Source organism: Perca fluviatilis, chromosome 17, assembly GCF_010015445.1.
Source record: "Perca fluviatilis chromosome 17, GENO_Pfluv_1.0, whole genome shotgun sequence".
NCBI classification, from domain to species: Eukaryota; Metazoa; Chordata; class Actinopteri; order Perciformes; family Percidae; genus Perca; species Perca fluviatilis.
The window spans coordinates 14,414,074-14,434,730 of NC_053128.1; the positions used below are offsets into that span (position 1 = coordinate 14,414,074).

At 40.2% G+C, this 20,657-nt stretch overlaps 2 protein-coding genes across 11 annotated transcripts in view; one reads left to right on the top strand and one right to left on the bottom strand.

The window, feature by feature from the left end:
• The window catches only part of si:dkey-247m21.3 (5-hydroxytryptamine receptor 4), a 63,798-nt gene extending 54,558 nt beyond the window's left edge, over positions 1–9,240 (bottom strand). The window contains exons 1-2 of one of the 2 annotated variants that reach the window (XM_039779891.1): positions 9,116–9,240; positions 7,453–7,555 (exon numbers count right to left, since the gene is read on the bottom strand). The gene's annotated coding sequence lies outside the window, so the exon portion shown is untranslated. The remainder of the gene's footprint in view (positions 1–7,452; positions 7,556–9,115) is intronic. The other variant, XM_039779892.1, reaches the window with a different exon arrangement.
• The window catches only part of LOC120545508 (beta-amyrin 28-monooxygenase-like), a 120,033-nt gene that overhangs the window by 60,409 nt on the left and 38,967 nt on the right, over positions 1–20,657 (top strand). For 3 of the 9 annotated variants that reach the window (XM_039779896.1, XM_039779897.1, XM_039779895.1), the window contains exons 1-4: positions 16,709–17,256; positions 19,265–19,342; positions 19,702–19,786; positions 20,209–20,244. In XM_039779896.1, coding sequence (XP_039635830.1) covers positions 17,067–17,256; positions 19,265–19,342; positions 19,702–19,786; positions 20,209–20,244 — 389 coding nt within the window. In that variant the 5' untranslated portion in view covers positions 16,709–17,066. Of the gene's footprint in view, positions 1–16,708; positions 17,257–17,309; positions 17,434–19,264; positions 19,343–19,701; positions 19,787–20,208; positions 20,245–20,657 lie in introns of those variants that run through there. The other 6 variants (XM_039779901.1, XM_039779900.1, XM_039779898.1 and 3 more) reach the window with 5 other exon arrangements.

A 20,657-nucleotide genomic window follows, 5' to 3' on the forward strand; every position in this document is an offset into this window, starting at 1 on the left:
TTTAAATATCTCTCATCCCCCTTTGACCAGGAAAAGGAAAAAATGCCTTGTATTTCACTTTCAAATTTTGTATTTTAAAACGAAAATCAAATAACCATTTGTTTTTGGTTTTTCAATACCTGTTTATGAAATGAAAATAGAATGACCAAAAGATACACTGATCCACAGCGCTGGTGGGTTTTTATAAACTACCAGTCTGTGTAACAAGCAGCTGAATAACCAGGCAGCATCTGGAGACATCTGTTAGCTAAAATAAAGATTGGTTATTTTTTGGGCTGAAGAACAAATTCAGTTTCCCCAAGTTCTCTAACCCCAGTTTCCAAGATGGTTCACCAAAACAAATTCTTAAAGCTCGGACATAAGTGTCAGAAAAGAGCCACTTCTTGAAGACTGCATCACTAATAGGACTGAATAATGCTGATAATAAGCCCTCCCTGATTCATTATAAAACTGTTTACAGTTTTGAGCACTGGAGCAAAACTAGTACATAAATTACTTTATATCATCTACAATCTTAACAGTTTGTTAACATGATTGTATCTGATTATACTGTATTTTGTCTTTATATGGACCCCCGTAAGAGTAGTTTTTTTCTTAAATAAACAACAAAAAACAACAAGTTTTTTATATCCAGAAGTCGTCTTCACACCCGCTGTGCAGCGAAATTAACGCTCCAACAAGGTGGAACTAAAACCTCAAACAATCAGTGTCACCTGCAATTACTGAATATTCAAAACCCTTCATTTCTCCTCATTCTGACTTTTCCATGCGCTCACAGGGATGCATTAAATCCCACACTAGCCTGCTGCACGCATGGCTGGAGCAAGATGCAACTCTGAGCGTCCGGAGCGTGTCCTCTGGATAAAGCTGTGTGGGTGAGGGTAATGGGTTGTGAGCGGGTAATTGAGCGCGCTGGGCTCGTCACAATAAGGGTGCCAGCTCACTGGATGAAGGGAGTAAACAGAGAATGACATATAGCATACAAACATTGGCATGGAAGCACACACATGTAACACAAGTTACATAAGCACAAATGCGAAAGACAGGCAGGCTGTGGAAATAAAGCCTCTACCCGGGGCCATCACCCGTTGTGTGCCTCCCCATGGATTTAGTTAGGACTGATCAGTTTTCCACTTTCTCATAGCACCACTGTCCACATCAATATCTCTTTCTACATACACGCTGCCAGGAAATCCTTCTTAAAATACGCTCAAGGAAGCAATTACATGTCAACCAATGACAAAGACAAAAAAAATAGCAGCAAAAAGATTCCTCCTATAAAGAATTAAAACCAAATCAAACAATATACAGTAAATAATAAAAGCAACAACTGTTTAAAATGTTGTCAGTTCCTCTTCGTTAATTCATTCTCAGATGTTTAATGGTTAACTTGAAGCTTTGCATGGCCACCTTTCCAACATACAAAAGTTAAATTATTCAAAGAAGACTCCGATCCACACATCAAATTCTTGTTCACTGCAATTTTACTATTGATAACATTTAACTGAAAAGTTTTACCAATAGGTTTTGTTCAGCTCCAGTGAATGTGCAACAAACTGCGTCCGAGTAACATCACCTCTCACAGAGTAAACCATCTCATCATCACTAGTAAAAAAAGGAGGAAAATCATCCATGTTCCGCTAGAAAACAAACAACCCTACCCTGTCTTGCTTTTACGGCTTCCTTCATTAAATAACTATCCTGAAATTTAATTCTGGCTGCATTAAGAGCTACATCAGTGTGGAGGGCTGGCAGGTTAGGTTTCACTTCCGCACACAGCTGATAATTATCTGGAAGTGAGCTTTGTGTTTGTTAATTGTTATGTGTGATTTCTTTTTGGCATGCACACACTGCCTAGATACATTTTGCAATTTATAGACGACTGGGAAAACCCAGACTGTGCTCATCCACAAGGAAGTCCGAGAATGTCAAAAGACAAACAACTGGAGAGGAGCAGCTGAACATCAGCAACGAGGAGATTTTCTGACTTGCTATTGTGACACACATCATGAATAAAAGGAGTGCAAAATAAAGCCAGGCCAAAAGGGAGATGATACACCTGAATTCAAGTAATTTCATAATGCAAGCTCTGATTGATAAATAGAACGTGAACATCTTTATGCCTTGAGGAAATACAGTACTACAAATACATAAATACGTAACAGGCATATCAAATATGATGGTCTATGATAAATGTATTTATTTATTTTAGGCTGATTTGGCTGGGATTGTCAGAGTATCAGCAATAGATGATATGTAACTGTAGCGGGTATGGTCAGTGGTTGCAAGCAAAATGAAATGGGTGTAAATAGCATGTCTTCTGTCAATGTAGACACTTAAAAATACACTTTAATCAGAAAGATATTGTAACAGGCCACTTATTGAAAGTTTTGTATCAACTTTGATTTAAGGGGTAAACATGCGTTATGGATGCTAAAGTAATAGTTTGCATTCACAAAAAAAACAACAAAGTAAGAATATAGTATAACCCATACAAACACACAACGTTCCCTAGTCTATTTTTTCTTGTTATTTCCATCTTTTCAATCGTTATTTCACTCAACCATGTTATCCTCGGTGACTAAATGTGCGGGCACTGACATTCCCTGCAGTCACTGCAGGTCCCATCACTGCAGTATGGGTGAGTGATGTTTCTGAGCTCTTGTGGAGCAGCTGGTTTCTGATACAATGCGGCCTTAATGTCTTCTCTGACTGTCCAGCCTTTTCCAATGTAATTCCGCAGAAGTGCCTTTGGAACACGGCTGTGATTCCACACTGCTGTCTGATACATCGACCTAGGAACATGTTGCCTGAAAGCATCTTTAGTCTGGGGGAGTTGTGCCGCTGATGCATTGGTTGTGGATGCCATAACGTATCTCAGCTTATCCAGACAAACCATAAAAAGAGTCTGGATGGCACAAATATAAAATAAAACTGGGAAATACTGTAGTCTGTAGTGCTTTGTTGACAGCACTGTGTTGAATTTACTACTGCCCATACAATAACTTTTCTCTGCTAACCAAGAGGCACATAGTATAGACAGATATGTTGCTTTGGGTGAGGTGACATTGATAATGAATAAGGCCTAGCTAGCCCTAGGAATCAGGCTAATGAGTTGGCCCTGGTACAGACAGCCCAAAATTAGCCTGAAGACGGTGGCTCTCTCCTAAATGTCTACAGGGAATGGCTAATAAGGACAGGACAGGGACAAGAAGTTAACTGTTTCTGGTAAACGCAAAGGCCAGTGCTGATCCCCAAAATCACTTCTTCTGTGACTAATATACTGTTCTACCTTCATTTGCCAGGGGCAGGTTACTTAAGTACATGGACTGTCTCTCAACACCAGTTTGTTTCACCTGGCTGATTCATTTACAGATGTTCATACCTTGGAAGTGGCCAGGGCTATCAGGCTGCTTGTAGCGGACAGCCAGTGTTGGAATTGTGTGTTGCTTTTGGCTTTCATTTTTTTCAGTGAGGCAGGAGTACTCATTTTCTCTTAAGATAATAAAAAAAGATTTACTATTTATCCAGATTCAACTTTTCATGCAATAAAGGGTCTATTACAGTGAACCACCATGACTGCTTTTTTTCATAAATTGCCTTTTATTTATTTTGTCTCTTTCCCAGATGTTACCAGAGGTTATACATTGCCACTATTTATTCCTGGGAAACAGCGTAAGGGCAGATGAGTGATGAGGATCTTTTGGTTCTTTTTCTCAGTGCTGAATAGGACCAATGCTCTGTTTTTAAAGGATTACACGGTGTGGACTCAATATAATATGTTTTGCACATGTGGACAAGCCAAAAGATGTTGGCAAGCAAATGCTTATTTAGACCAGATTTACTGAGAATAGGAGACATGTCAAGGGTAAGCAATGAGAGTGATTTATTACCAGAGAATCAGTAACACGTCCCATGTCATTAATTAAAAAAAAAGATTTCTCCGGGTTTGAACATTGGTGGAAACATTTGGGATAATGTAAGTACATATAACTATAGTCGTTTATAGACATTTTAATGCAGAAATATTACATCTTTAAACAATAGCCAAACTGCTATTGGATGACACCACTGTATCAGCCTTGTTTGAAAGCATTACTCTCATAGTCTCGCTTTGCCAGACCTTCCTCCACAGCGCTGCAGATTAGTGTCTGGCTAGTCCAGACAGCATTCCAGGATGGGAGAAAAACGTGCTCTGGTTTATTGCCATTTCTTTAAACCAATCACAATCGTCATGGGCGGCGCTAAGCGGTAGATCCTAAATTGGATCTGCTAGAATGGTCAACTTAGTTAGGTTTAGGCATGGGGAGTGGGGATTGGTTAGGGTAAGGGTAAGAATACCAGGGTAAGGGTAATCAGAGGCAGAATAAGGCGAGCCACGAGGCACGTCCTGTGACATCGACACGTCTAGCGGATCCGATCTAGCATTTACCGCGCTAAGCTCGGCAAGGAGCCGCTGCAAAATAGCCTCAGGAAGGAACTTGTTTTGATGGAACATGTGTACGTTCAAAATTTATTTTAGTCGTGCAACAGAAAACTCAGATCGGACAGACAGTCTAGCTAGCTGTATGTATTTACCCTGCAGAGATCTGAGGAGCAGTTAACCATAGTCCTCAGAAATCAACCGGAGTTTAAAATTCTAACACTTAATATCTGTAATACTTTATGCTGCGGCAAAAACTGCAGGCAAACAATCAGAACTGAAGGAGTGGGCTGTGCGTTATCATGTCGAGCTGCCATTTCATTTTGATTGTGTTTGATTACATCACTGAAATGGGAAACATTTCAAGAGAGATCAGTGAAAAAGACCCTAAATCCACTGTACAGGTTTGCCATTCGCTAGCCAAATAAACATTTTATCCAAGCTTGCCTTATCTTTCATGAAAACAACATTTCACTAAACGATCTCTGCTCACTACTACAACATTGTGTGACATGCATTTGTATGAATTGGAGCCAACATTTTTACGTTTGCTTAGCTAATGGATAACTTAATGCAGCTACACTCTTACAACACAAGGCAAAGAGTAGAACGCTATTAAAAAGCTTAAAAACACTTAATCAGATGTTTACTGCACTTGCCACATGATTTCTACAACTTTAAAACAATATTTGCCTGTCAATCTACTTCTACTTAGGACATGCGCTTTTTACAACTTTTCACTATCTTTTTTTGATACCTCTCTTTATCTCTTTATCTCTTGCGCACACACAGTACAATATACAGTGTATCTGCAGTTATCTCACTGTTGTGCAGTGATATTACAGTAGTTTACAGTCAATTAAAAGCTTAATCAATTGAAAAGCCACCAGATATACAGCAGCAGCCCGCCCCTGCTGAAGTGCATTTCCATCAATAGATGGTGTGTGTGTGTGTGTGTGTGTGTGTGTGTGTGTGTGTGTGTGTGTGTGTGTGTGTGTGTGTGTGTGTGTGTGTGTGTGTGTGTGTGTGAGTGTGAGTGTGTGTGTGTGTGTGTGCATGAGCATCTGTGTGGATACACTAATAAGTGACTGTGTGCGGTTTGTGTTCCTAATAAACAAACTATACTGTAATAAAGTAACAAGGACGGAGAAATTGCGGCACGTCAGCACTGAAATGTCAGCAATCAGTTCACTGTGTTCGGGTTAATTGAACAACAGCAGACCTTTTCATGTGTCTGGACAGCCAGCGAACATTTTTTTGAGGCGTTGACATGAAACAAACTCTTCAAACTAATCTTTCTGTGGAAGTCTCAGCAGGTCAACAGACCCAGCAATGACTAGGCAGATGCCCCTGGTCTTTTTGTATCCACTGCTGATACAGAGACCCTAAATCACGCCTTTGTATCAATCAAACTGGATTATTATAACGTTTTGCTGTCAGGCCTGCCACGTGCTATTACTAGAAGTCTTCAAATGGTTTGTGTAGTATGCTGCTGCTAGAATCCTAACTGAAAATTGACAATATTTTTCCAGTTTTAGCTTCCCTTCATAAGCTAAATACAGATCAGCACCTTAAAGTCTGATCTGTGATGGATAGGGATCCATCACAGATCAGACTTTAAGGTGCTCCTGATGACAAACAAAATTGTACATCGGTACGCCCCTTTCTATGTCTCTGATCTCCTTAAACCTTATAATCCAATCACACTCTCAGAATACAGGCCTCCTTTCTCTGGAATAACCTCCCTATGGATATCAGACACTCAGATTCTGCTGATAGTACAAACAAAAAAAATATTTTTTTGCCTCCTTCCCAGACTTGAAGTTCACGGAGGTTGCCAGGCTGAGACCGCAGCATCTATTGCTAGACGCTTGTCTTACATAGCCAGACATTACTTCACAGCACAGCGGAGTAGCACGCACTTTTTCGGCTTAGAATTACAGTATGAACTGCTAAAAACACAACAACCTCGACGTCGTCTCCATCCGACAGACAGACACACTTCCTCGGCTTATAATTACGGTAGGAACCGCTAAAAATAACACTACCTTGCGGTCCTCTCCACCCGACTGAACGCACTTTATTGGCTTAGAATTACGGCAACAATCACTAAACACACTGCAAATTCACGGTCCTCTCTTCCTGATTTACAGCCCCCCTCTCTTGGCTTAAAGTAACTCACCGTTATAGCCTACACGTTGTAAACAGCCGTGGCCAGCTTGCATGGTCCTCCGGTAACGTTAGCAGTTAGCAGGGTTAGCAGTCTCAATTGTTTTTGCGAGTAACCAACTCGGGTCCTCTAGCTATATAATTCAATGTGAGTACACAAATGTTGAAATAACATAAGATGCGTCTACAAGATACGTCCCTTGTAGCCGTGATAAATTACCTTGAAGGTAATGCTTTGCTACCTGTTCAGGAGAGAATTAGCCAACTCGGCATCCTTTTGGGCTCTAAGCTGTCTCCATCTTTCAAATACATCTCCAATATTAACCCGGAGTTTGTTACGTCTCTTGGTCACGCAACTGTTAGAAACATGTTTGTTTTTTAGGTCAGGTAGAATCTATCTCAGTTGATCCTGTTCGTTTGTTTGCTGCTTTCATGGCTGTACTAACGCTACAGCTGTAGCGCGCTGGGTATACATTTTTACAGGTAACGTTATATCTGGCAACCCGGCCTGGCTGTCAAACTGGGCAGTTAGTAACTAGCCATAACACAAACAGAAATTCCGTCATGGAACGGAAATTTCAAAAGGAGAAAATACTGGCATTAGCATTGTTGTCAGAAAAGGTAATATTTCAACTTAGCATGTTTCCTAAATATCTGATGATGCATTGGGGTCATTTTTGGATTTATTACAGTAAATATATTACATATTGGACCTTTAAAGCTATAGTGCGTAGTTTCTGTCGCCCCCATGAGGAATTCTAAGTAATGACAACAACACTGTTGGCGCGTCAACATGATACAAGCCATCATTCCTTACAGTCTGATTAGGTGTCCCTCCAACGGTTGGTTTCAAAACTTACACACAGCGTCCTCCAGTCAAACTCTGTACAGTGGCCCAAATACCGTTAGTCCACAGGTGCTGAGACTCGCTCTTTCGTGCCTGCAGGCGTTTCACCGAATCACCTAGACAACAGACAAAACGATTTGGCGTCGAAGAAAAAGTAATAGACCTGGTTATTCAATGAAATACGGAGGCGAGTGTAGGAGCTCAGTTTCTCGCAAGCATAGCGGCTGCCGGTGACGTGCTTCTTCTGCACACGTATACTTTTGTGGTTGAAAGAAAATAACAAAATGTAGCATTACAAGTGGTAAAATCAGGGACATCTGCTGTATAACACATTAAACTCTTTGACAAATAGTAATTGGGCCTATGAATGAGTCAAATAGTGAATGATAATTACAACATTATGAACAGTCCAAATGAAGTGTATTGGATTTGATGACTGCAGATTAAGCAGCAGAAGGATGGAAACAAGATTGATTCACAAGTCAAATAACCTGCTGCCATATCAGCATCAACAAATAAATGTGACACTGACGATTAAAAAGATGTATAAGGGACCGTTCGGTATTTATGGAATGGACCACCGGAGGAAAATAGGGGAGGGTCATGTAAAAAAATTTCAAAGTGGCTTGTTTGGTGCATATTTTTCCATGTAGCTCTCAGTCTCGGCCCTCCTTCGCTACCAGATGGGTCTGACCCATGAGTTTGCATTCCGCCATCGTCTGTCTATTGCGTTCCAAGACAGCCGTGCTACGATTGGATTCCATAAGGGCAAATTGTTAAATTGTTACAATGTAATTTAAAATCTGCTTAAAAAATAAACATATATGTTTTGGAATATAATGTTCAGCTTCGGCAGCTGTACCTATATGCTAAAATATACAATGACTGAGGAAGCCTAGTGCTAGTATCCATAGCAACCAGTTTGTGTATTGAATTTGTTACCCAGTGTGCTTTGTTGAATGGTCTCAATCTTTTATTGTTTTATTTCATGTGAATACTAGTTTACTAGAGGAGTAACTTAGTATTTAAGGTAATGCAGTAATACAGGAAGTGTGCATTTAGTTTCCATGCTTATTGTGTTTCCACAACAAGGTTAGTGAGTAAATCTACTGAAATGGCCACCACACCATAACAGAGGAGTGGGATGTGTAAGATGAGAAAGCCGAGGATAACTCATGCATATCATGGCTGTAAAAAAATTAAAGGGCGTCTGTACATCTTTGCCAAGCCTAAACCAGTACATGAGGCATTGATAAATTGGTGGGGAGGGTCATGCCTCTTATTCAAGTCATTTGGGAGGGTCATGGAAAAATGATCACTGATGAGGGGACGGTCAAGTTTATTGGCCCCTTAAATAAATAACGAACAGTCCCCTAACGCTTGGTTGGCGATAATAGGCTACACAGTGAACTGTCTCTTGCACGGAAAAACAGTAATTCCAACTTTCACTTCTTTAAATTGTAGTTTACTTAGCCTTATTATTTTGTCATTATCTCAACAGTAGCCTAGTGGTGTGTCTCAAGTTTAACTCGACGCAGTAAAAAAAAAAATAATAATAAGTTTAGCATCCTACTAATTGAAATTCCTCTCAGCAAAACATTGCTTCTACCTTTCTTTCTTCTGTCTGTCAAACTCTGTCAACTTTTCAAAAAAAACAATTCATGTAACCTGCTCACCTCGTCTCTGTCTCTCCGATCCACGCGCCTCAGACCGTGCTGGTGGCTCTCATATTCCAGCCATAAAGAAGAGAGGAAAAGAAAAGAAAAACTGCCGCGGACTCGGGGAGTAGAGTATGATCTGCACGAGCAGCAGATGGGTGACACTGGGCAACAGTCCGCCTCGTGCCATAGAGACGGAGGGGAAAATAGAGCGAGAGCGCGCGCGAAGAGAGAGAGAGAGAGAGAGAGAGAGAGAGAGAGAGAGAGAGAGAGAGAGAGAGAGAGAGAGAGAGGTGATCGATGCTGCCATCGTGTGGCCTTAATGCAATGAGGCAGAGGAGATGCAGTTCGAATGCCTGACACGCTGGCCCAAAATAAAATGTTTATTGATCAATTTCCACAACAAAGCCATATGTGATCTTCTTTGTGGGGTTCAGGCGGAACAGCCTCTGAAAAACGATCTGCTGTTTGTGCCCCACACAGCTGTGTGCCGATCTCTCTCTCTCTCTCTCTCTCTCTCTCTCTCTCTCTCTCTCTCTCTCTCTCTCTCAGTTTTGAACTGAACCCCCAGCTATTTTGAATGATCTGAAATAGGCCTAATGTTTATGAACGCTGAGTCATCGTGTTTTATTAGACTTAGCAGAAATGTAGCTGCTTATATTAGTCTGAGTCTGTAAGATAGCCATGCGCCATCATATAAGTGGAAATAGATAGAAAAGGAAATAAATAAGAATGTGACAAAATAACATTATGAAATTAAAGTTTTGTTTGTAGGCTATATGTATGCATGTATTAAATAAAATGGCATTACATAGCCTTCAGGCTATTATAGGCCTAGTTTTTATAAGGATGATCCACCCAGCTTGCTTAAAATGTTGGCTGATGAAAGTACAACACTGTAGGCTAGTATAGGAGGACTATGTAGGCTAGATAGAGCCAAAACAGAAACGACTCATAACTAACTTGTTCGTGGTGTTTTATTTTGAAACAAGGATTCTTTAATTTCAGACATAAGAAGACATGACAGTAAAGGCTCATGCACCATTTCTTTTGGACAGGTTCACACTTTTACATAAAAAGACAAAAACATTATTTGAGAACTTAGACAGACTCGAATCCGAATAAAGAGCGGTCAGAGAGTGCGACTGGTGCCTAGCAACGGTTGCTAAGCGGCATTCCCCGTTGGGGGGCGGAGCTTAGCTGGAACGTCCTTTGATCTGACATCAGGTTCTAGAATGCCTTTCATCCTTTATATGCCTTTCATGAATGACATCATGACATTTTGCCTATAAGAGAGATTCAGACATTAGGGGAAATCATTCTATACTATGGTTTACTCTACATTGGTTTACTTCTATCTGCTTAGAAAGCTTCTGACAAACCTGTACCTGTAAAACAAGACAAGACATTCAGAAAACACAGCCTATCTAATACAATCACCATGACTGAAATGGAAAGTTCCCAGACAGAGGAGATATCGAAGATCAGAGTGGAAGATGTTCGTCCAGTGGTTGAGTCCTTTTTCAAAAGGATGACACTGGAACAGCAGAGATTATTGAAGGAAGGTGCACCTGATGATGCCACATCAACATTGATGGCGGAGATGATTTTGGACCTAATATCACTAGTGTCTAAATCCATTTTGGCAACTCTGCAGAATAAATACTGCCAAATAATCTCTGAGGAGCGTGTTCGGTCCAGTCTGGGCGACACACTTCCTCTGACTTTTGCTGAGGTTCTGCAAGTAAAGGACCCTGTCCACTGTGACAGCTCAAATATATTAAACAACATGTTTGTTACAGAGGTTGCACAAAGCATTTACTCTGCTATCAGCAATAGTGCGGACACTTTGGAACCTGTATTTAGTGAGCGCGTGACTCCCCCTCACAGACTTAATGCGATGGTACGACATGCCTTCAATATGTTGAAAGCATTTATGGGCGAGATGAAAGACGTTTTGTGCTCATGTCGACCACGTAAACCACGAACGAGACAGGACATCTCCATACAGAAGGCTGCTGATGGACAACAAGAGATGGAAGATCAAGACGAGGCAGATACTGATTGCTGCCAGTCAGCAGCCAGATCTGTGGAATCAAAAACCCCGGACAAGGTCTCCAGAGCATCAGAGCACTTTGTGAGTGTAACAACCACAGCTGTGAGGGAAATAATTACAAATGAGGTCAGTGGACTCACAGAACCTCTACTGGATGAAATGACCGACTCGGAGTATGATCAGCTGCAATCTGACACCTCGCGGGAGATTCAAATTATTGCAGAGGACATTACTCATTTAATTGTTCAGGAGGTTAACAGTCTGGAAGAGCAAGATGCTGCAAATATTAGTCCAGAACCCAAAGAGACAAGGACCAGCCCAGAAACCTACCCAGAACCCACAGAGACGTGTATCAGCCCAGAACCCACAGAGATGTGTTTCACCCCAGAAGCCAGAGGGAAACTGTCCTTAAAAGGAGTGGGGAGCAAGATAAAAATCTTTTTTGCCACGCAGTTTGCCAAACTGTCAATACATCGCATGGCCACTCAACTAGACAACCAGTTCCACCCCGACTCCAGAGTTAAAAGTGAGAAGTCAGTGCAGTCCTTTGTGACTGATGTTGACTCTCTGTTTTCAAAAGATGGTGTAAAACAACAAGTTGGAAGTGAGGTTGTTTATAGTAAATTGCAGGATATTTCCAACGGTAAAGACCAGGTGTTCAAAGAAGAGCTTACTGGTCTCCTCTACAGTTACGTCTCTGAGGGGAGGATTCCAGAGACTGTCCCAGGATCAAATGAAAGGACACTGTCTGCTTCCCCATCCCGTGATACAGTGTATGGTGAAATACATTGTAAAGTGTGGCGTTACCTCGGACTGATGAAGTGGTGGCTGTGCACACAGGCTGGCATCCACAGTAACAAGATGACAAAGGCTTTCAAGAATACTGAGTCACTGTCACCCACCGCTACACCGACACCCTCACCCTCACCTACACCTAAACCTACACTTACGCATACGCCCAAACCTACACCTACGCATACACCCAAACCTACACCTACGCATACACCCAAACCTACGCATACACCCAAACCTACACCTACGCATACACCCAAACCTACACCTACACATACACCCAAACCTACAACTACGCATACACCCAAACCTACACCTATGCATTCACCAACGCCCAAGTCTACACCTACAGTCACAGTATCTGAGGAGGCAGCTGCCAGACCTGTGCAGAATTCAACAGCACAGGCAGAGAAAAACAAAATTTCTGTCAGGCTACTTGTGCAGAAGCTGGTTTTGCGGACCTTTAACAAAGCGAAAGTGAACACAACAATTGGAAATTCAGAAGCCATCATTGAACGCCTGCTCGAAAAGATATGGGCTGAAGTCGAGGGAGAAGATTTTCAAATCACCAATGACACACATAAACATCTCAGCAAGGCCATTTTAAAGGACATGTGCATGAAGTGGGGCTGTGCACAGGACGTGCTGGTCTCAATGAATCTAGACGAACCAGCAGTTGACAAATGTATTGTCTCCTTCTTCAAAGACCACCTGATGAAACCAAGGAAGCAAAGTGCCATCAAAAGAGTCTTCTCCTCCATTCCAAAGTTTGGCCAGAGTCTCTTTATTGTTTGCGCTATGGTAGTGATTGTGTGTTGTTTGTAGGGCAAAGGCCAGTGTATATAGGACAGAGACCAGTGAATGGCCTCTGTAGGACAGAGACCAGTGTATAGTGTATATAGGACAGAGACCAGTGATTGGCCTCTGTAGGACGGAGACCAGTGAATGGTCTCTGTAGGACAGAGACCAGTTATTGGCCTCTGTAGGACAGAGACCAGTGATTGGCCTGTGTAGGACAGAGACCAGTGAATGGCCTCTGTAGGACGGAGACCAGTGAATGGTCTCTGTAGGACAGAGACCAGTGATTGGCCTCTGTAGGACAGAGACCAGTGATTGGCCTCTATAGGACGGAGACCAGTGATTGGCCTCTGTAGGACAGAGACCAGTGAATGGCCTCTGTAGGACAGAGACCAGTGATTGGCTTCTGTGGGTTTTACTCCGGGTACTCCGGTTTCTTCCCACTTTCCTTTAAACCAGGCAGTAATTGGGCATTTTTAATATCTCCCTACAGCTTGGTTTCATGTTTAACAATAAACAACACAATTTAAAAAATAAAAATCTGCTTATCTCTCTTATCATTTGCTGTAAATATTCAACTTGTGCAGAAGTTCTGCCGATTGAGTTTCACCCAGGTCAAATGTTTGTGAAGAAAATACAAAAAAACCAACGTGGTATTTTGCAACACTGTTTTTTTAATGTGAAAACCAACTGTTCTGGCATCAAAGTTATGGTCATGACCAAAAATAGTTAGTAGATAGAATAGGGTTAGGGCTGTTAAGCTAAGATATGATTACAATACTCAGTTGCATTACTAAATTAATTTTAACCTAACCAATTTAAGAGCTCCCTTTCTCCAATATTATAATTTTGTTTTGAGAAAGTGACTTTGACAATAACATTCAAACAAAAATTCTGTTTACATTTGAGAGTTTTATACACCAGTTTCAAAATATAACATTCTATAAAATCTTTGCAGTGTCTGTGTTCACCAAGTCTCCCTACTGTATGTGCGCCCTACTGATAGAATTAAACAAATACAAAAATCAAAGCTGTTATAGCATTATACAATATATATGGGACCATTTTAATAAGTACTTTTAAAGCGCCCATATTATGCTCATTTTTAGGTTCATAACTGTATTTTAAGGTTTTACCAGAATAGGTTTACATGGTTTAATTTTCAAAAAACACCATATTGTTGTTGTACTGCACAGCTCTCTCTCACTGCTGCAGATCCTCTTTTCACCTGGTTTCTGTTTTAGCTACAGAGTGAGACCTCTTTTCATCTTCTTCTTCTGTACTATCTTTGATTGCACTTGCGCGCGCGCAGTAGCTCAGATGTAGAGCATGTCAGCTAGCTAACTCTAGAGACAGTAAAAGAGAGCCTGTTTCTCCAACTTTGGTCAGTTACAAGGCAGGATTAGCTGGGAGACTTCTAAATGAGGGCCATTACGTAAGTAGTTCTTTTGGAGATTATGGTGAACTTGTGTGTGTTGTAGCAGTGCTTCGCTATTGAGAACGACGTAAGCATGCTAGCGTTAGCCGCTAGCCTTAACGCTACGAAGCTAACGGGTTAGTTAGCCAGGCCTCGGACTGTGACGTCACAGTCCAAGGCCGATTTTGAACAGCTCACTAGGAGACTGAAAGCAGGACACATTCAGAAACCGTATCTCACTCAAAACAGCATGGATGGATTTTTTTCAAAGTGTGTATGTGTGTGGAAGCACCAGAGACACAAAAGAAATCCCCAAATCACAGAAAAAGTGTTTTTTTCATAATATGGGCACTTTAATTTGATACTTAATTTTTTTCTGATAATACTAAACATTTTCTTAAGTTTGAATCAAGGACTTTTTCAATTGGGTTGATATAAAGAACCAGTGTGGCAGCTTTACAAAATTAATGAATGAATAGGCCTATACAAGCTATGCTGTACAATAATAATATCTAAGTTGTGGCATGGCCACAACCATGACCAGACTTTCCTGCAGATTTTTTCAAATGACTTTTACCTGATAAATGATAAATTCTCAAATATTACTGACATTTAGATTAACTAAATTACGTCCACCAACAAAAACCTACACAGATTATATATGATATGTTGATATCAATGTGTATGTCAATGTAGTATCCTGCATCAAGGGATGTCGGTCCTAAACAGGATTACAAAACAGACTATCCATTTCCATTAGGTGTGAGACCAAACTTATAAATTATAGGAAAACATGAAGTATATTCTGTATGCCTTACTTGACATGCATACAATAAGATGATCTCATATGCATGTTATTATTTAATCCAGTTTGCTTCATTTTTCAAACTTTAAAAATTAAACTATAGCCCATAGACTGCTTCTCATTTTCATCAACGCAAAATAATTCTGGATTTTTGTTCTGCACTCAGCACAGCTGAGATGGTCACTGCTACATCCTGCAAGCGGCGCCCATCCAGTTAAATACCAAGTTTTTAGGGAGTCCTATTTCTGCTGCTGCATCTATTTTGAAACTTTCTTTTTATAACCTTTTCGTCGTGAGTCGGACACAGACAATTTGATGCATTTTAGAGGGATAAAGTCAGCCCAATTGTATGAGGATATTTGATACAATCTTGGTATTGAGTGTAAATGTAAATTGTCCATATCCAGATGTTATCTGGGTGCAAGAGGCATTGTAATGTAAGGTGTAAAGAGGACACTATGTTTGTCAGTTTAGTTGGTTATTATTCATCATCTGAATCATTTATAATATATACTCTTTAGTATGATCCTCTTATGAATTTATTTTACCAGTTGCATAATCAAACCCTCAAATTTCAACAGGCACACATATAATGGTAATGAAAGGGTTTGGTAAAATAAGTCTTAATTGGTGAATTGGTGTTTTGAAAATTCAGAAAACAAACTTGTATGACAGTTTGTCATTTGGCCAGCCATTCTACAACCGTCCAGGCCCTTTATAATTAGAGCGATCCAAATACTTTGTTACCTTACTTAAGTAGACATTTTGGTTATCTATACTTTACTGTAGTGATTATTTTACAGCAGACTTTTAACTTTACTCCTTATATTTTAAAAATAGCCTCGTTACTCCTATTTCAGTTCGGCTTGTTTTCATTCCGGCTTGTCATTGTTCAAAAACACAGACACACACACACACACACACACACACACACACACACACACACACACACACACACACACACACACACACACACACAAAAAAACTATTCAGATAAATCCCGCCATCCGGATAGAGTGAATTTGAATGTGGTTGGATGAGAAGTATAAACATATAGCCTACCATTCCTACACCCTACTGGTTTGTACGCGATCCATCGCACCTGCACAGAACCGGTGCTAAATACGGTACGGGCGCCTTAACAACCGTTATCTACCGGACCGAATAGCAACGCGGATTTCGGTGCCTTATAGGTGCCACTTAAATACCTCCGCTTCTCTCTGATGCTCCGAAAACGGACGTTAGAGGGAACTGAAACATCGCCGCATGGGACGCTAGTTAACACTACACTCGACAGCAAGTAACGTTAGCCTACCGTTAGCTAGCAGCTGGAGTAAACACGGTTAAAACAGCTAAACGGTGTAAAAGTTTGTCTGTATTTCACTGTAGAGGACTGTAACACCAGACTGTAGCTGCCGTTGTCTGAAAAACACAGAAGAGACGTGTCACCTTTTTCAGCCCTTCTGAGTTTGCACGTATGATTTTAATATATTATAGTCAAAATGGCCTTTAGAAAAATGTTTTTTGTGGAGGTGGGGTAGTGCACTATAGGCCCCTGTGGGGGCTAAGCCTTTGTCCTTAATGGCATTTCCCCTTACATTACTTTTACTTTTATACTTTAAGTAGTTTTGAAACCAGTACTTTTACACTTTTACTTGAGTAAAAAGCTTGAGTTGATACTTCAACATCTACAGAAGTCTTTTCAAACCCTAGTATCTATAATACTTGAGTAATGAATGTGGATACTTTTGACACCTCTGTTAGTAGCACATGTAATGACACAGAACCATAACAGACATCAGTAACGCATCCGTATCAGGAAGCTCTAAATTACGGACACCACCTAAACGCGTCATACGTTCGGTAGTAATCAACCCAGAGAGTAGTGACAACAATGAGATAGCAGTAATTTGACAAGCAGGTAATGTTAGAGCCACGCGGATTAAAATGATTAGCTAACCGGCTATGACAGCGGGATTTACTCTGAACCTGGTCCGAGTTTTAGTAAAGTTTATAGAGTCCCTTTCGTTTGAGCGGAGAGTCGCTATCGCTAATTTATTTTATTTTATTAGCGAAAGTGCGTCTCCAACGTCGGACCTGAATGTATAAACTACCAGGAAATGCTGGTGTGCCGGTGTTTGGGGACAAGTCGCTGGAGTTTTACCGGGACCCGGTGAGCTTCTGCCAGCAGAGGATCGAGAAACACCGGAGCAGAGTGTTTCAGTGCCGCATGCTGAACAGACCGACCGCCTTCATCTGCTCCGTGCAGGGGATGAGAGAGCTGCTCTGTGGTAGTGTGTGTGTGTGTGTGTGTGTGTGTGTGTGTGTGTGTGTGTGTGTGTGTGTGTGTGTGTGTGTGTGTGTGTGTGTGTGTGTGTGTGTGTCTGTGAGCACCAGCATGGTAGAGTTCAGCAGTAGACCTACTACAAGTAGCCTGTGTTTACTTCCGAACGACAAATAAAACACCAGTATGTTGATTTATGGATTGAGTAGTCAGTTTAAAACTATTAATATTAAGGGAAGTATTGGTAATTTCGATTAGATGTAATAACCTGTTGGTTAATGTGTCATAGTGTATCTGCTATTGCAATTGCGATATGATTCACGATATTGGAGGGAATGGTCGTTTTTGTATAATTATTCTCATTTTCATTGAAAACGATTAACATTGAAAGAAATTAAAAGATTATAGTGTGATTTTTGCGATCTGTACCAATCAAAGATGTTTTTCTTTAGTCTGTAGGATAGGATTTGTAGGCTGGGACATCTCTGCAGCACCACAATACTTCATTCAGAATGGTTTGACACATATTTTGCCTTTAACAAATATTGCGCCCCCCCTGCAATTTGGATATTGCACTAGTCCATATTGCGATTTCGATACATTTGCGATAAATTGTGCAGCCCCAGCTCATAGTGACCTGTCTCCTTTGCCTCAGGATGATGAGTCAGGTTATGCTCTCAGGCAAAAGAACAAAAGGGAATTTCACCCTGAGTTTAGTCTGATCTGTCATGAGTCTCCTGATGTTGCTGGAGAGGGGAGGATGTTAACTTACTGAAATGAAGTTTTATTGTTGTCTGCTCCACTTCAAAACAATGTATTAGTTGTACTATGACATATATTAAATGTTATATTCAATATTTTCCTAAATGTAATTCAACACAAGTTATATTAAAAGAGGCTATGAAAGAACTATAAAGAAAAACCAAGGTAGGAATATAATGGAGGGGGGAGGAGATCGAATGAGATAAAATATATCTTAATAAAGTCGCTATTAACTCATCTTAAAGTACAATGTAATTTATTCTAAGTCATAGGAGTGTTGTAAAGATTTTCATTAAACACAGCCTTTAAAGAAGGACGTTGCTTATTTGAAAAGTTTAGATATCAGAGCCAATAACAATACCGCACTTTCTGTAGCAAAACCTAAACAACACTTGGTTTTTAATACCATATTCTGAGAAATATAAACATGTTTTATAAAAATAACTATTCCAAACTCCTCAGTGATAGATTTAATTTAATTTTCTAATATTTGTGAACAAGAAAACCTCATGTTAGAATTTAGTATCTGCACAAGCACATATAACTTGATTAAATACCTCGACGCAAAGAAATAGTAGCACACTGTATTGAGATTTTAAAAATACATGTACAAAACAGACCATTAACTAGACTTTATCAAGAAAATTGATGATGAAGAATTACATTTTTTAAGCAGATGTCACACATGGGGAAATATTCTTTCCTAAAGGAGTCTTTGCGAACAAACTTCCACTTCTTTCCTGCTAGCCTGCTTTGTTTTTAGCACACACTAGGGCTGGGCGATATGGAGAAAATCAAATATCACGGTATTTTTGACCAAATACCTCGATATCGATTCCCGCAACGATATTGTAGTGTTGACTATTGGTGCTTTCACAAAATATTTACACAATGAGATTTTTGATAAATAATCATCAGTAATGTAGATATAATGACTAAGTGGGTAAAGGTAAATAATAGAACAGTTACAACAGTCTGGTTAGTTCAGAAAATGACATCACTTTACTGTAATGCAGCCTTTAAAACCAGGAAAAGAAAACTTATGCCATATTATGATTCAAAATCTAAGACGATATCTAGTCTCATATCACGATATCGATATAATATTGATATATTGCCCAGCTCTAGCACACACACACACACACACACACCATAACACACCACAGAGAAGGCAGAATCAAACCGTGACATGGACATTGTGTATGAACAGTATTTGTAAGTGTTTGTAATAATGTCTACATTGTGTGTTTCAGAGAAGTCCAACTTGTTTCTGAAGGATCCAACTGACCTGATGACCAACATGTATGGTGACACCATTGTCACCTCTAATGGTAAACACATGAAACACCCCCCCCCCCAGAGACTCTGAGGTAGCAGAAATGTATTTTACACACAGTCTTGTTCAAACTAGAGTAAGCTGGACTAAGTAAACAGTGTCTGTTAGGCCACGAAACCACCACTGATGCTGTTGTAAAAAAAATAGAAAAAAAATGATACAGAAGGTATGACTAAGACAAGAAAAAGTGTTCTAAAGCAAACAATACTAACACTTTCCAAGATGCAGCCACTGATGATTCCTAGACTTGCACATTCACAACAACATGCTATATAATCCCTATAAAAATTTAAATGTGATTACATTTAGCTCTGCAAATAATAAATATGAGTAACTTGTATTTGTGTGTTTTAGGTGAGGAGGCATGTCTTCTCCGCCTGTCTCTCACCAGCCTGTTCACAGGAAGCTGTTTGGAATCATCCAGTGATTATATCACCAGGTAGGGAAAGTTATGTTTTACTCTCGTTGTGTATTTAGACATTATTTGTGTCCAGCCTTTTGTACCGTGGATGTCCACGATGGCATCAAGAATGCAAAGGCTTTATTGCTGCAACAATGATGTGTCCATCCATGTCAAAGGTTTCTTAAGCCAGAACTGACTGCCTGTCTGTTCGATGGAGCGACAAATCTCTAAAATAATGATACGTTGTATATAAGTCAAATGGAAAAACAAGTGAATGTAAGTTGTGTTTTTTGTTGCAATGGACAGAATGTAGCAACATGCACTGCCAGGACATATTATTAAAAGACTCTGAGTTACTGCATCTTGTCTAAGAAGTGTGTGTGTGTGTGTGTGTGTGTGTGTTTGTGTGTGTTTGTGTGTGTTTGTTTGTGTTTCTTCTACTACTTTTTTCCCCACAGTGTATGTGAGCGCTGTCTGAAGGACCTCTCTCTCAGGTAACATAAACCTCCAGCACTCTAAGTATTTACATTTACTCTTTTGGCAGACGCTTTTGTCCAAAATGACATACAAAGCAAGATTACTAATAATTTTACAAGCTGTAGAATTAAGCTATAGTGACATAAAAACAGGGTTAGAAAGGTGGATAGGATGTGTTTCACTGTGTGTGTGTGTGTGTGTGTGTGTGTGTGTGTGTGTGTGTGTGTGTGTGTGTGTGTGTGTGTGTGTGTGTGCAATGAAAAAAAGTACACCGCAGCCACACAACAGTTGGGTTGTGTGTAGTTGCAAACAACCGTTTTGGCTCCCATATTTCGTCATATTGCTGTTGGTTTTGGTTTCTTATTTTTGTTGTTTTTGCAGAAAGTTTCAACTTCCTCTGTTCTCGTTAATGTTGTACATACACTTTCAT